Source organism: Convolutriloba macropyga, chromosome 6, assembly GCF_964194025.1.
Source record: "Convolutriloba macropyga chromosome 6, txConMacr16.3, whole genome shotgun sequence".
Taxonomy (NCBI): Eukaryota; Metazoa; Xenacoelomorpha; order Acoela; family Convolutidae; genus Convolutriloba; species Convolutriloba macropyga.
The window spans coordinates 49,274,083-49,288,552 of record NC_134473.1 but is presented as its reverse complement, the minus strand read 5'-3'; the positions used below and the strand labels follow the sequence as shown (position 1 = coordinate 49,288,552).

Below are 14,470 nucleotides of genomic sequence, written 5' to 3'. Positions count from 1 at the left end.
CATGATCGTACTTTTTCTACTCGCTGTCTCTGTGATCTAAAATTCAAGAGAAGTGATAAATTTATCCCTGTCTTGGGTGACAACTGAATTCCCTCCAATTGAGTGAGTTTTAAGTTCAAATAATTGTTTTCAAGTTAGTGCACTCAATCGATTACCAATCTTTTGTAAAATTGCGGCCACGGACAGCGTGTTTTTCAATTGCTCTCAAACAAAGTTTGTAGCAGTTGTGTTGGTCCTGTGGTCTTTTTTATGCAATTTTCCGCTTGAACAATTTTTCGTCTGGCCCTTTGAATTCCGGACTCACAAACGGGATAAGCAGGTAAAGACTGAGCCCGGAGGGCATTAAGTTCTCTTAGATACGGCCCACTAGTCTAAGTATCCAAATATGCGACTCACCGAAGCAGTTTGAGACATAAATTGATGATTTGAAGGATAATTTGTATAGTTTGACCTCTCAACAGTTTACTTTAAGCTATAGCTAGCCTTCCTCAGCAGCAGATAGCTTCTGAAAAAGCCAATTGCCTGAAAGCGTTTTATTAGTTGACTTAGTCGTTTATGTTTCAACCGTTTGATCTATATATTAATTCAGTGTCGACATAAAAGGCACCATGTTTAAGCTCCTAATCTTTACATGTTTAAACAGCTCCTAAACATGCTCTTCGGCAAAAAGCGACTGGCAACAGTCGGATTCGAACCGAGGTCTGTGAGTTAAGAGGCAAAAGCGAAATGAGTTGAGCTAAGAAACAGATGAGCCGCGTATTTATCGGGATTTTTGTTCGTTAACGTCGCATCTGTTTCTACTTTCTCCAAGCCCTCCTTTTTCCCAATTTTTTGTGCTCCATGTTTTTCTCCTGTCACTATCTATCTTCGATCTATCTATATATTAAAAGTAGATAAATAGAGCTCCTAATCTTCACATGTTTTAAGGCCTCTTAAATATACAGCAAAGCAGTGTGTTTCGCATGTGTTTTGAAAAAGGTCAATGACCGAAAACTTGACCTTGCCAAAAAGTTAATGAACGAAAAGTTACTTATGCCGTAAAGGTCAATAACTGAATAGTTGATGTAAGAATGGGTTATTGTTCGAAAAGCTGCCTTTGACCGAAAAGCTGACATTGTAAAAAAGTCAATGACCCAAAAGTAACTTATGCAATAAAGTTCAACGACTGGATAGCCGCGGATGTAAAAATAGGTCATTGACCGAGAAGCTGCCTATGACAGAAAAGTTGCCTGTGCCAAAAGGGTCAACGACTGAAAAACTTCCGATTCAAAAACTGGTCAATGGTTGAAAACCTGCTATAAAAAATGCCAAAAAAATTAGGACACAAATATTCCTTGAATGACATGTGCTGATGCAGCAAGGATATTGACAGAATAAAGAATATCTAAGTAAAGCTCAATTAACGAAAAGAATTCGAAGATGCAAAATCGTCCATTTTAATAAGTTTAAATTAGCTAGAGAGTAATGTGCCGGGGACAAGCTTTTACGTAACGTTTTTAATTTCTCCTGAACATAGGTCGTTGCGATTTTTTTTAATCGGAACTTTTTACGCTGCATGTTTGCTTGACCAATTTTTAAACAATCTTTTGCTTCTTTGGTTTTCAGTTTTGCTTGATCTCAGTCTCATAAAACTATTGAGCAACTGAAATTTAATTAACTGAATCATTTGTTGCCAGTTTTTTTTTAGGTTAATTGAACAATTAGGCTGTGAAAAATTTATGCTATTTTTCTTTTTTACTTTCGAAAGAAGATCTTTTCTCCTTGTTTTCTTTGCTCCTTTTTCTTTTTATTTTCTCTTTCATTTGTTTGTTTTGGTTATGTTTCTTTTTTCTCTTTTTTTGCTTTTAACTTTCCTTTCTCTTTCTTTTTCTTTTTTCCTGTCTTTATCTCTCCTTTTCTCTTGCTTCTCTCTTTTTTCTGTCGTTTTGTTCTGTCTCTTTTGTATCTTTCTATTCTCTCTTTTTCTGTTGTTTCCTGCCTTTCTTTTTTCTCTTTATTCTCTTTTCTCTTTTTAGTTTCTCCCTTCCGTTCGCTTTTTTTTTAATATTTTTTCTTTCCTTTCTGTAATTGTTCTCTTGTTTTTTTTCTGTCATAAAGCTCAATGACTGAGTAGTCGCGGACCAAATGCAGCTGCTCATTGACCGAGAAGCTGCATTTGGTCGAAAAGCTGCCATTGCCAAAAAGTCAATTACCGAAAAGTTACCTATGCCATAAATTTCTATGATTGATTAGCCCCGGATGTAAAGATGTCATTGACCGTAAATCTTTCTTTGGCCGAAAAGTTACTTGTGCCAAAAGGGTCAACGACCGAATAACTGCGGATGCAAAAATAGGTCAATGACTGAAAAACTGCTAATACAACTTGAATCCATTTATTACACGAAAATGCTCTCTCAATTATATGTGCTGATGCATCACAGATGTCGACAGAATAAAGATTCTCTACGTAAAGGTCAATTACCGAAATTAAATCGAAGATAGAAAATTGTCCATGTAAGATGATTTTAATTAGCTAGGTAGTAATGCGGCAGTGACAAGATTGTGTAACGTTTAAAAATTCTCCTAACATATAAATTTATCCAATTCTCTCAATTGGAACTTATTACGTTATATGTGTGCCTGACAAATGGTTTTTTAAATGATCTTTTGCTTCACTTTTTTTATTTATGTTCTCAGTTTCATAAAAGTTTTTAACAATTGATGATTGATTAACCTAATCACTTGTTGTCAGTTTTATTAGATAAAATGAAGTTAGGCTGCGAAGAATTTGTTCGGGTTCTACTTTTGACTCTCGGAGGAAGATCTTTTCTCTCTTTTGAATTCTTTTGTTTTTTTCTTTCTTTTGATTCTTTGCTGTTCTTTTCTTCTGTCTTTCCTTTTTTCTTTATTTCTCTTTCGTCTCTCTTGCATTTCTTCTTTCTTTATTTCTTTCTTTCATTTTTTTCTTTATCTTTTTTTTCTCTCTTTCTTTCCTGTCTTTCTTTTCTCTTGTTCTGTCTTTCGATCGCCTTTCGGTTGTCTTTAGTTTTTTGTCCTTTTGTCTTTCCTTTATAATTTGTTCTCTCTAGCTATTCTTCCGTTTCTGTCTTTCGTTTCTGTCTTTCCCTTCTCTCTTTCCTCTTTTTGTGCTGTTCCTCTTTTCTGCCTTTATTTCTATTTTGCTTCTTTTGTCTTTCTTTTCTCTTTCTTTTCGGTCGTTTTTTCCTCCTATTTTTTTGGCTGTTCTTTTTCCTCTCTCTCTCTCTCTCTCTCGCTCTCTATCTCTCTCTTGTCTCCTTCTTCTCTTTTGTTTTTTTCTTTTCTTTTTTTCGTTTTTTCGGTTTCTTTTTCAGCAGTCTTTTCAGTGTTTTCTCTTTCATTTCGCTGTTTTTTCTCTCTCCTTTTATCTCTTACTTTTCTTGCTTCCTTTTCTGCCTTTCTTTTCTCTTTTTGCCTTTCTTTTTTCTTGCTTTTTCTTTTCCGTCTTTCGTTTCTGCCTTTCTCTTCTTTCTTTTCTCTTTTTTCTGTTCTTATTTTCTGCCTTTTCTAATTTTTTTCTTTCTTTCGTTTTTGTTTTATCTTTTTCCCCTCTTCTCTTGCTTTTCTGTTCCTTTTCTTCTGCCTTCCTTTTCTCTTTTTCTTTTTTTTTGCGCTCTCTCTCTCTCTCTCTCTCTCTCTCTTTCTCTCTCTCTCCTCTTCTATTTTGCTTTTGTCTTACTTTTCGTTTTTTGTTTCTGAGTTTCTTTCTTTTTTCGTTTGTCCTTTTTTGATTTCTTTCATTTCTCTGTTTTCCTCTCTCTTTCTCTATCTCCCTTTTTTTCTGTTCTTTTCTGTCCTTTCTATTTTGTTTCTTCTCTTTTTTTCCCGACTTTCTTCTCTCTTTTCTCCACTATTTCTGTTCTTTTTCTTTTACTTGCTCTTTCGTCTTTCTCATTTCTCTTCTATCTTCTTTTCTTTTTCTGCTTTTCTCTTTTTTTTCCTTTCTTTTTTGGTAGATTCTCAGTTGCTTTTCTCTTTCAATGGTCTTTTTTGTCTTTCATCTCTCTCTCTCCTCTCTCTCTCTCTCCTGTATTTTTTCACTCCTTTTCCCTCTTGCTGTTCTCTTTCTCTTCTGCCTTTGTTTTCTCTTTTTGCTTTTCATTCTTTTCTCTAGCTTTTCTCTTCCTTTCTGTCTTGCGTTTCTGTCTTTCTCTTCTTTCTTTTTGCGCTTTTCTGTTCTTTTCAGCCTTTTTTTCTTTTTTGTTTCTTTTCTTTTTTTCTACTCCGTGTTTCTTCTCTCTTTCTTTCCCCCTCTATTCTTTCTTTTCTGTTCTTTTGCTTCGGCCTTCCTTTTTAATCTTTTAATGCTTTTTGGTCTCTCTTATCTCGTTTTTTCTTGTTTCTTCTTTTTTCCTTTTTTTTGCTTTTCTCTCTTTCTTGTCTGTCTTTTTCGGTTTCTTGTTTCCGGGGTTCTTATCTCTTTCATTGGTCCTTGTTTTGTTGTCTTTCAATTCTCTGTTTCCCTCATATATATATATATATATATATATATATATATATATATATATAAATATATATATGTATATATAATATATATAATATATAGATAATAAAAAAAATATATATACAAATATATAATCTGTCTTTTTACCTCTTTTTTTCTCTTGCTCTACTCTGATTTTGTTCTCTTTTATGTCTTTTCGTTTCTCTTTGGTTTCTCAAGCTTTTCTGTTTTTCTCTAATCTCTTGCTTTTGTCTTCTTTCTAACTTTCTTTTCTCTCGCTTTTCTATTTTTTAAAACTTTTTTCGCTTTTGTTTCGTCCTTTTCTCTCTTTTCAGTCTATTTTCTCCTTCTTTCATATCTTGTTTTTCTCTATTTCTCTCCTATCTCTCTGTTCTCCCTTTCTTCGTTTCTGTAATCTATTTGTTCTGTCTTTTCTCTTCTGTTCCTTTCTTTTTCTGTCTCTTCTGTCTTTTTTCTCCTTTCTCTCTCGCGTTTCTCTATTTTTTTCCTGTTCTGCTCTCTTTCTCCTGACTTTTCTCTCCTTCAGTTGTTTTCCCTCTTTCCTCCTTCGCATGTTTAAGCTCCTTATCTTTACTCCTTAAAGATGCAGCTTAGAGTATTATATTCGTTAAGCTTTGCCACCTTGTAGAAATTCGTTATCTGTGTAAGTCGTCGCGCCCCTTAAATTTGCCAAATAGCAAAGCCAACAAAAATTTGCCGGTGCTTGGGGTTTTATACTACACCAAACACATCGGTAGCGTAAGGTAATACCTACGGCTGTTGAATGAGGGGCAGGGGTTCCAGCCCAAGGTCATACGAAAGAAATCTAGTTTTTTAAAACCTATTCAAACGATTTTCTTGTCGTGCTTTTGCGGGCCTGCTAGTAAGGATAATTGTATATCAAACAGCGTACCATCTGTATGAAATGAAATCTTGCGCCCTATGGACTAGGCAGCCAGATTTTTTTCCTGAAAAAAATTTACAATTGGCCAGGAAGTTGCGTGCCATGATATTTCAGAGTTTTTCCCAGTCCTTGTGTGAAGGAGTTTTAAAGAGCGCATTAATCATGCCTCTAGTGTGACGTAATATACTTACTATAAGAACAATTTATTGACTCTGAGAAAAGATCACCTCTGAGCGCATATAAAAAAAATGACATCAAATGAGACATCTAGCTGCGGAGCAGTCATAGTAGTGTATAAATTCTGTTCTCAAATGAATTTTTTAATAGGCTTCTTTTCCCCTTTTTCATAATTCTGTGACTTCTTGGGTTTAAATTTGTTGTTACGTACTAATTTTACGTTGTTACGTAATGTACTGAAGAATTGTTAAATTTGTTGTTAAATTTGTTGTTACGTACTAAAGAAAGTTGTTACGTACTAATTTTGGATGCCCTTCTTATGGGCTAATAATTGTAGCTTTTTCACAGTGCTGTTGTAAGTGGATTATGTTGCATTATATTATAGCCGGTTTCGACTACTATCCCCTTTTTGGCTACTATGCTGTGTTCTCGACAAATGCGTTTCAAAAGAAAATAACTCATCCTATTTTAAACTTACAAAGAAACCGGACGTCTATAAAGTTGTTACTTGTCAAGCACAGAAAATGCACAGAAAATTGAACTATGGGAAGGTTTTCAGGTGTCTTGGGAGAGTTTTCTTCATTTGATTCTCAGAGCGATTATCCAGTGTTTGTTTCCCAGTTGTTCCGTAGATATGTACATCGGGCTGTAATGTTCCTTCGTAAATATTTGCTGCGCTCTCAAACGGGTTCATATACGGCTTGCATATTTCTTGGTGTTGATTGGGTACACGACTGAATTTGGATACAAACGAATTTTGTCGCCTTCTTTATCAGTATAATTCACCAAGTACTTTACTTCTTAGATGGTCCTAGATGGAAATAAGAACCAAATCTTCTTTCAACTAATTTTTTAAGTAGTAGTAGTAGTAGTAATAGTAGTTGTATAAGACTTCAATTGCTTTCTGAGGGTATAAACAATGATGATAAAAATGGAGACATGAAGATGAAAACTGATACAAGTTATGTAAAAGAGCTAGAAAAAATATAATCAACAATTGAACAGAGAACCATGCTATAAAAAACTACATCTACGCCTAAGGTACCACTTGAAAGATAAACAAAATCAAATTTATCGTTTCTCATTGCCATTAGTAGATTCTGAGTTGCGGTTTTCGATTTGCAAGTTCTTGAAAAAATTGATGATGACATTAATTAAATCCGCGGTATTTATAATGAACGTATTTATAATACGTTCAACTCTTAAGAAAATAGATTTTTCTATACATTTTTTTTGCTCGTGTGAGTGCCAGACGTTCACGATCAATAGTTCGTAGGTTTAAGACCTTTGAGTCCAACTTGAAAAAGCTGTCAAAAGATATGCAATTCTCATTGCCGTAAAAACACGTATATCACTCTGGATAAGTTGATATTCTATTGGCAGAGGGTTTGATATTTTTAGCAGGGAGGAGTAGTCATTGTAACCAAAGCACCAACGCAGGTCAATGTTTTTCGAGCTGTTCTAATCAGATCATATCATCAGTGAAAATCAGAAAGAAAACCGGTCCCAACACGTTTCCCTGAGGAACACCACTAGTAACTGCGTGGCCCTCTGACAGAAAACTATCTAATTTAACACATTTTTGTCTAGATGATAAATAAGAATCAATGAGTTTCACAAAATCTTTATCAAAACCAAAATGAATAATTTTTGAAAGTAACGTTGAGTGGCCCACAGAGTCAAAAGCGTCGCTGGAATCTACATAAACAACAACTTGCTCAACGATCTCGTTAGAATTTAGATATAACCCATGCAGACCTGTGAGCAATTGCGTACTTCTTGAATGTTTTGCACGAAGTTCATGTTGTCTAGGATTCCTGCGATCTCTAATCTTCGGATATAAAAACAGAATTAGAATTTTCTCTAAAATTAAATATAACCTCGGGAGTATTGAAATAGGTCAATATTTTTTAACATACGCTTGAGGTCCTTTTTCGTGAACAGGGGTAATATATGCACATTGCCAATTCTCAGGCCAAATTTGCGATTTAATAATATATATGAAAACAAGATGAGTGAATGGTGCTAATGTATGAGCCGCTTTGATTAATATAGTCGGCGGTATGCCATTAAATGCAGAAATCGAGCTACATGGGTCACCGAAAAGATGTTTTTGAATTTCATCAATGTTGAACTGAACATCGGATAATTGATCGCATTGCCGCAGACAAAGTCAGTTAACCGTTATTCAGTTTTAGGTTGACAAACTGTTCGAAGAATCTTGAACAGATTAGCTTTCACTGAGCCTTCAAAAGACGCTCTCGGTTTTGTAGAACATTTGTTTAGGGTAGCAACTTCTTCCGTTTAAACTTTTCCACAAAGCAAACGCTTCATTTGTATTAAACTTCTGTACACTGTTCAACAGGACTTGCTTGTCCCTGTCAATAAGAATCATTAGCTCCTTTTCGAGGCATTCCACTGAATTTTGGTGATTTTTGCGAGCTGTATTTAGTTTATTTAAAAAATGCATAGTCTGTGATGACTAATAGAATGGAACTTCAAAGCGCTTTCTCCGTTTTCAGTTGAGACTTTTGTTGAGAGCGCAAAATACTTTCCGATAGAACGTTGAGAAAATCAGGATTCAAGTTGTGGCATTCCGGAGCAAAAGATCGTGAGAGATGCGAAGAAAAGTCAGCCTCATTGAAAGAGCTGATCGTATAAGCTTGCCCATTTGCATATTGGTAATCTAGGTCAAGATTTAAAGGAATAGTATAATGATCTGAGCACAATTGCTCTACAATATTCAAGTCTCATTTGTTGGGATGGGAGCGAAAAATTAGATACGGCTTTCACGTTTCTTGGTGTTGAGTGGGTGCATATACAAACGAGTTTTGAGACCCGCTTTATTAGTATAATTATTTCACCAAAAACTTCTTAGATGGTCCTAGTTTGAAATAAGAACCAAATGTTTTTGCATCTAATTATTTAAGATCTAAATAATATGATTACAAAGGTTTATTGGCGCTTTGGTTAGGGATTACATGAGAATGAGGAGGGAAGAAAAATGGACATGAGGTAAACCCCCCCCCCCCTATCAATTACAGTTTTGTGATAAAAGGTATTAATCGTCTGTTTTATTTGATAAATGAGCTGATCTTTGGCCTTTTTCATGGTGGTTTATTTGCTAATATGTTTTGATTATCTTAGATTTTGAATTGTCTGGTAATTGCTTCGCGTTTTTGTTTACTTAAGTTATCTCCGATTTTTTGTGATATTTAATGTCTGCACCAGATGTTCAACCTTCTACTGTAACAAATTATCTATGACTTTTTTGAGAAATTTGCTTCTTTATCGAACAATCTTATCAGTGTGTTTGCTTGCTCTCTAAAGAGCTTGTAGCATTGTGGCGTGTACTTTTTTCTGCTGAATTTTTGCTTGACTATTTTCAGAATGTTTCCTCGTTACCTAGAGAGTTTTGACTTTTCGTCCTCAGGAACAAACTGGTGCTGCCCGAGGGTATTAGGTCTCTGTGTAGCTCTCTCTGAGCCCCTACAGGATTTAAGTGTACAGAGCACCGAAGTTGCTAAGGAACCAGTGCATGGTTTGAATGGCAGTTGGTAGGAATGCCATTTTTTATTGTTTTGGACACCCCTCTCCTTTTCTGCCCATAGAAAGCGAGTGAATCCAGAGCTTCTATCAGATTTGTCTGTTTGAACGCTGCGTATGATTTTAAGTTTTGTGCAAGCTCATCAGTTTTTTAGTAGATATCGTTCGCTGTTCACGAGTGCGAATTGATTAACGATACTTTATGAGAAGTAGCATATTTTTTATTCGAGTCATGAGCTTTTTCTTTTCGTCCTACTTTGATTTTATCATTTCTGATTACAGCAGCCGTCAGCCTCTCAGCCGCTAATGTTTACAGTTCAAAGAATTTGAATTTATTCAGACGCTGTCTTTTTACGACTTGAAGAGGAGTTTATTTAAAACAGGATGTAAAATATAATGCCGCACGTGAAAAACTAAGTGTATAAGTCAAACGAGTGAACGAATTCCAGAGCAGAGGAGAGCAAGTGATTTTCTGTTCTTGCCGCTGTTTGAGAGAGAGCGAAAAAAGTTTGTGTGAAATTTTTGCGAAGCGAACGACATTTTTTAATCATGTGTTGCTTTTTCACCGCAGTTTTTAGTTTTAACTCCAAAGTTTTCATTCAAAGTTGTTTCTCTCAAATATGCCTCTAGTGTGACGTAATATTCTTATATTATAAGAACAATTTATTTACACCGAGAAAAGATCACTTCTGATCATAATTGTATAACTTCTGTTCTCGAATGATTTTTAATAGGCTTCTTTTCCCCTTTTTCATAGTTCTGTGACTTCTTGGGTTTAAATTTAATAAGAAAGTTGTTACGTACTAATTTTGGATGCCCTTCTTATGGGCTAGTAATTTTAGCTATTTAAGTGAGCGAATTTTTTAATCATGTGCGACTTTTTCACAGCAGTTTTTAATTTTAACTCCAAAGGTTTCATTCAAAGTCGTTTCTCTCAACTGGTAATTGTGTGTTTGAAACCATTTTTGACCATCTGATTTAATTATTTACGGCATGTGGAGAGTTTTGTGGTTAGAATTCCTGTATTGTTTTTTTGATCATTTTTCTCAGTTTTTCTGCTCATGAACCGATTTTGTTAGATTATCGTTCAATTGGTATCATGGGGTTGCGAACTACCTATATTAAAAGCTACTACCTATATGAATGTTTTTACTATGTATATATCATATTACTACTATGTATTACTAACTATATGAAAGTTTTATCAGATGATGTACAGTTTTTGTCATTTTTATCATGTTAGTTATCCTCTCGCTTTTTCAAAATGTTCAATGTAATTATGTAGTAAATGCATTACATCTGTGAGGTTTGGTAATTGAGAATTTTTCAGAATTCTTCCGGCTACGTGTTAAGATCGGTTCACACATCTTCATTATATTTAAAGTCAAATTGGAGAAGTGATTTTGGTCACGCCGAAACAGGGAAGTGAGCGAAAAAGCGAGTGGTTTTGCAGCGTAATTTTTTTCACTCCAATTTCAAAGTAGAGTGAGAAAACAGTCCTTGAAAAAGATTCAGTTTCTTTATTGTGGTTTTTGTTCACATGCGTCAATCTGACTTTGCTTCTGCTATTTTCAATTTATCAGATTTTGCTCTAAGTGTTTTTTCCGACCCATCTATTGTCCATCCTGGTTCCAGTCTTTTGCTTAGTGAATAAATATTCTGTGAATTGTTTCGGGATTTTGCCTGCTAGATTTTTTCAACTTCGATTAAAAAGTTTTCGCTTTATCAATTTTTTGCCGCTTTTTCAAAATGCCGCATGAATCTTTTTGACGTGTCTAGGCTAGTTTCATTCTCCGCTCGTTTCGCCCAATGTAATTTTCTTTCTGCTCAAAGTGCAGGTAATCAGCAAAGCAATCTAAAAATAACAGAATCGGTATAAAAAACGAAATGAAAATTAGAATTGGGATAAACCCCTAAAGCCCATTTTTAGATTACCGCTACTTGAACTTAGTTTTTGCAAGTCTTAGTTACCATCTCTAATGTTTATTGGCATTGATACTACCCCCTGTATTCTGTCATTAAGGAGCAGGAGTATGTCTAACTACAAAATGAAATCAAAGTAGCTCGCACTTCAAAATTGTTTTTGTACATCAATCAGTTTTTTCTCGGGGTTATAGGAATCAGGGTTATAGGAGTCAATGGCGGCTATTTCCTAGCATTCTGTCGTGTGTGTTTGAGTTTGTGATTTTTAATATTTAAGAAACCGGTGTTTGATTTGAGCACGCATGTCAACTATCCTCCGATATTTGCTTTCTGAATGCAACTTCTTTTGTATTACTTTAGTTTGCGGACCACATGAAAGAGAAGACTGAGGCTGTGAGTGAGTTTGCAAAAAGACGATCCCTCAGAGAACAACGCCAGTTTCTCCCCGTATATGCGGTGCGTCAAGAACTGCTCACCATCATTCGTGAAAACAACATTGTGGTGATTGTTGGAGAGACAGGATCTGGAAAGACCACTCAATTGACTCAATATCTCCATGAGGAGGGATTCAGCAAATTTGGGTTAGTTTTTTTAAAAGCCTTTGTTATTTTTAAATTTCCATGTTAAAATTGGACTGTTAAGAGATGAGACTGGTTAAACACAATATGGTCGACCAAATGAGGTGTGAGAACATATAAATTCTAGAAGACACATCCAAAATGCGTTTGTCAGTACGACCTTTGATTATAGTTGAGTTTTTTCTTTTTTATTGCGAAGAGGTATAGATTATAAATCAATATTGGAATCAATTGGGTTGTGGGATTACATTACGAATTGGGTGAATTGGGATTGAATTCTAAAAAGTTAGGAGTACGGTTTGTTTACCTTAGGAGTATTGGGTGTACTCAACCGAGACGTGTTGCGGCAATGAGTGTGGCGAAACGTGTCTCCGAGGAGATGGGCTGTGAGTTGGGTGAGGAGGTGGGATATGCAATCCGGTTCGAAGACTGCACTAGTGAGAAGACTGTCATCAAGTACATGACAGACGGAATCCTACTCAGGTTACTTTATTTGTAGCAGCGCAAGCGTAATGGGTGTCGCAAATTTAACACGAAATTAATATATCTATCTTAAATGTAAACTTTGCTCAGACTAGCATCATTTCATCATGACAAATTGCGGATTTTGCAGAAGAAAGCAATTCCAAAGAGGTGCTTCATTATGACAAGTTGATCTGAGCTAAATGATAAGTATTGCTTTTAGGGAGTCCCTTAATGAACCTGACATGGATCGCTACAGTGCAATTGTAATGGACGAAGCCCACGAGCGCTCACTCAACACTGATGTTCTGTTCGGCCTCCTCAAAACAGTTTGTGCTCGTAGAACAGATTTGAAACTAATCGTGACGTCAGCAACTATGGACAGTGAAAAATTCTCCAGCTTTTTTGGAAATGTACCTGTATACACAATCCCAGGTCGAACGTTTCCCGTGGATACATTCTTCAGTAAAACTTGCGTTGAAGATTACGTTGATGCGGCCATTAAACAAGCAATTCAAATTCATCTTGGTGCGCCTCCTGGAGATATTTTGATATTCATGCCTGGTCAGGAGGATATCGAAGTGACTTGTGAACAAATAAACGAAAGGTTGGCTAATTTAGATGATCCTCCTCCTTTAGCAGTACTTCCTATTTATTCCCAACTTCCGACTGATTTGCAGGCTAGAATTTTTCAAAAGGCCCCAGATGGCGTGAGGAAATGTGTAGTGGCGACCAATATTGCTGAAACTTCTTTGACTGTAGATGGTATTATGTATGTAGTTGATCCTGGTTATTCAAAGTTGAAGGTTTACAACCCGAGAATTGGTATGGACGCTCTTCAAGTATTCCCGATTAGCCAGGCTAATGCCAATCAGAGGTCAGGTCGGGCTGGCAGAACTGGTCCAGGTCAATGTTGGAGGTTGTACACAGAACGAGCGTACCGAGATGAATTGTTGCCTTGTGCGGTACCTGAGATTCAACGTACGAATCTTGCCAATGTTGTGTTGTTGCTTAAGAGTTTGGGTGTCCAAGATTTACTGCAATTTCCCTTCATGGACGCACCTCCGCAAGATAACATGTTGAATTCGATGTACCAGCTTTGGATATTAGGAGCTCTGGATAATACAGGCGAATTGACGGATCTCGGAAGACATATGGTTGAGTTCCCATTAGATCCAGCTCTGAGTAAAATGTTGATTGTGTCGTGTGAAATGGGATGTAGCGCTGAAGCCTTGATTATAGTATCTATGTTGTCAGTACCAGCCATTTTCTTCCGACCAAAAGGCAAAGAAGAGGAATCGGACGCTTTGAGGGAGAAGTTCTCAGTTCCTGAGAGTGATCATTTAACGTTGCTCAATGTATATTTGCAGTGGAAAACCAATCAATATTCTTCACAGTGGTGTGCAAAGCATTTCGTTCATGCAAAGGTAAATATTTCAACGATGAATATATCTTCACGAGACAAAACCATTTTCCAATTTTGAAAAGAAAAGTGTAATTGACAACTAATTTATCATCGAAAATGGTCAATTTTAGTATAATATAAAAATACGTTTGATGAATCAAACAGAAGCACAGAAGGGGGGGTCATATTTGGCACCTCAAATATCGAAGGATATGTGCTAAATTTATTGCTTGTACTTTATTAATAGCCGCCATCAGCCTCTTAAACGGCTATTATTTAGGCGCTCTACTTTTTACAATTCAAACAATTTGAATTGTATTGGGGCGCTGTCTTTTGTTCACTCATTTTCACGATTTTTGAAGTCAAATTGGAGTAGTGACTTTGGTCACGCCGAAACAGGAAGTGGAGCGAAAAAGCGAGTGGTTTTGCGGCGTGAAATTTTTGAAGTAGAGTAAAAAACGGCGTTTGAACAAAAATTCGCTTTCTCGCTAGTGGTTTTTTTGTTCGCATGCGGCATTTTGACATTTATTTTCAGTTTTGTTTTTATTGCTGCAAAGCTGTAAGCTGAGCGTAGCTATATTGCGGTGCTCTTGGTTTTTTTTGTTTCGTCGTCTGACGATCTTTTTTCGTTTTACATTTGTTCACACAGCAAAGCTGAAAAGGTCAAATTTTCTTAATGACTTCTTCCTCTCACTAACGGCATTTGCGCGCGTGACGTCATTTGTCACTCGCTCTAGCAAAAGTTTTTAGGTTATTTGCGTGATTAGATTTTGATCATACGTGACTTACCTCCCTCAATTAAATGACTTTTGCACTTTAAAAACTTAAGCTTTGTTTAAATTTGTTTAAGGTCAAATGAACTCATATGTGCAGTAAAGGTCCCTATTAAGAGGCTTCTGCGGAATGAATTTTAACAAGCTTTGTTAATTTATCACTGAACGTTTTTTACAAAGTTTTTTGAGCGGCGTCGATTTTTTTCAACTTAGATCTGTTTCTATCTCTGTTATATGGCA

General features: G+C 35.9%; 1 protein-coding gene across 1 annotated transcript in view; it reads left to right on the top strand.

Moving 5' to 3' along the window:
* Positions 1–14,470, top strand: part of LOC142341727 (putative pre-mRNA-splicing factor ATP-dependent RNA helicase mog-1) — a 41,327-nt gene that overhangs the window by 13,592 nt on the left and 13,265 nt on the right. The window contains exons 7-9 of the mRNA XM_075392894.1: positions 11,373–11,593; positions 11,903–12,073; positions 12,276–13,479. Of these exons, the coding sequence (XP_075249009.1) occupies positions 11,373–11,593; positions 11,903–12,073; positions 12,276–13,479 (1,596 nt within the window). The remainder of the gene's footprint in view (positions 1–11,372; positions 11,594–11,902; positions 12,074–12,275; positions 13,480–14,470) is intronic.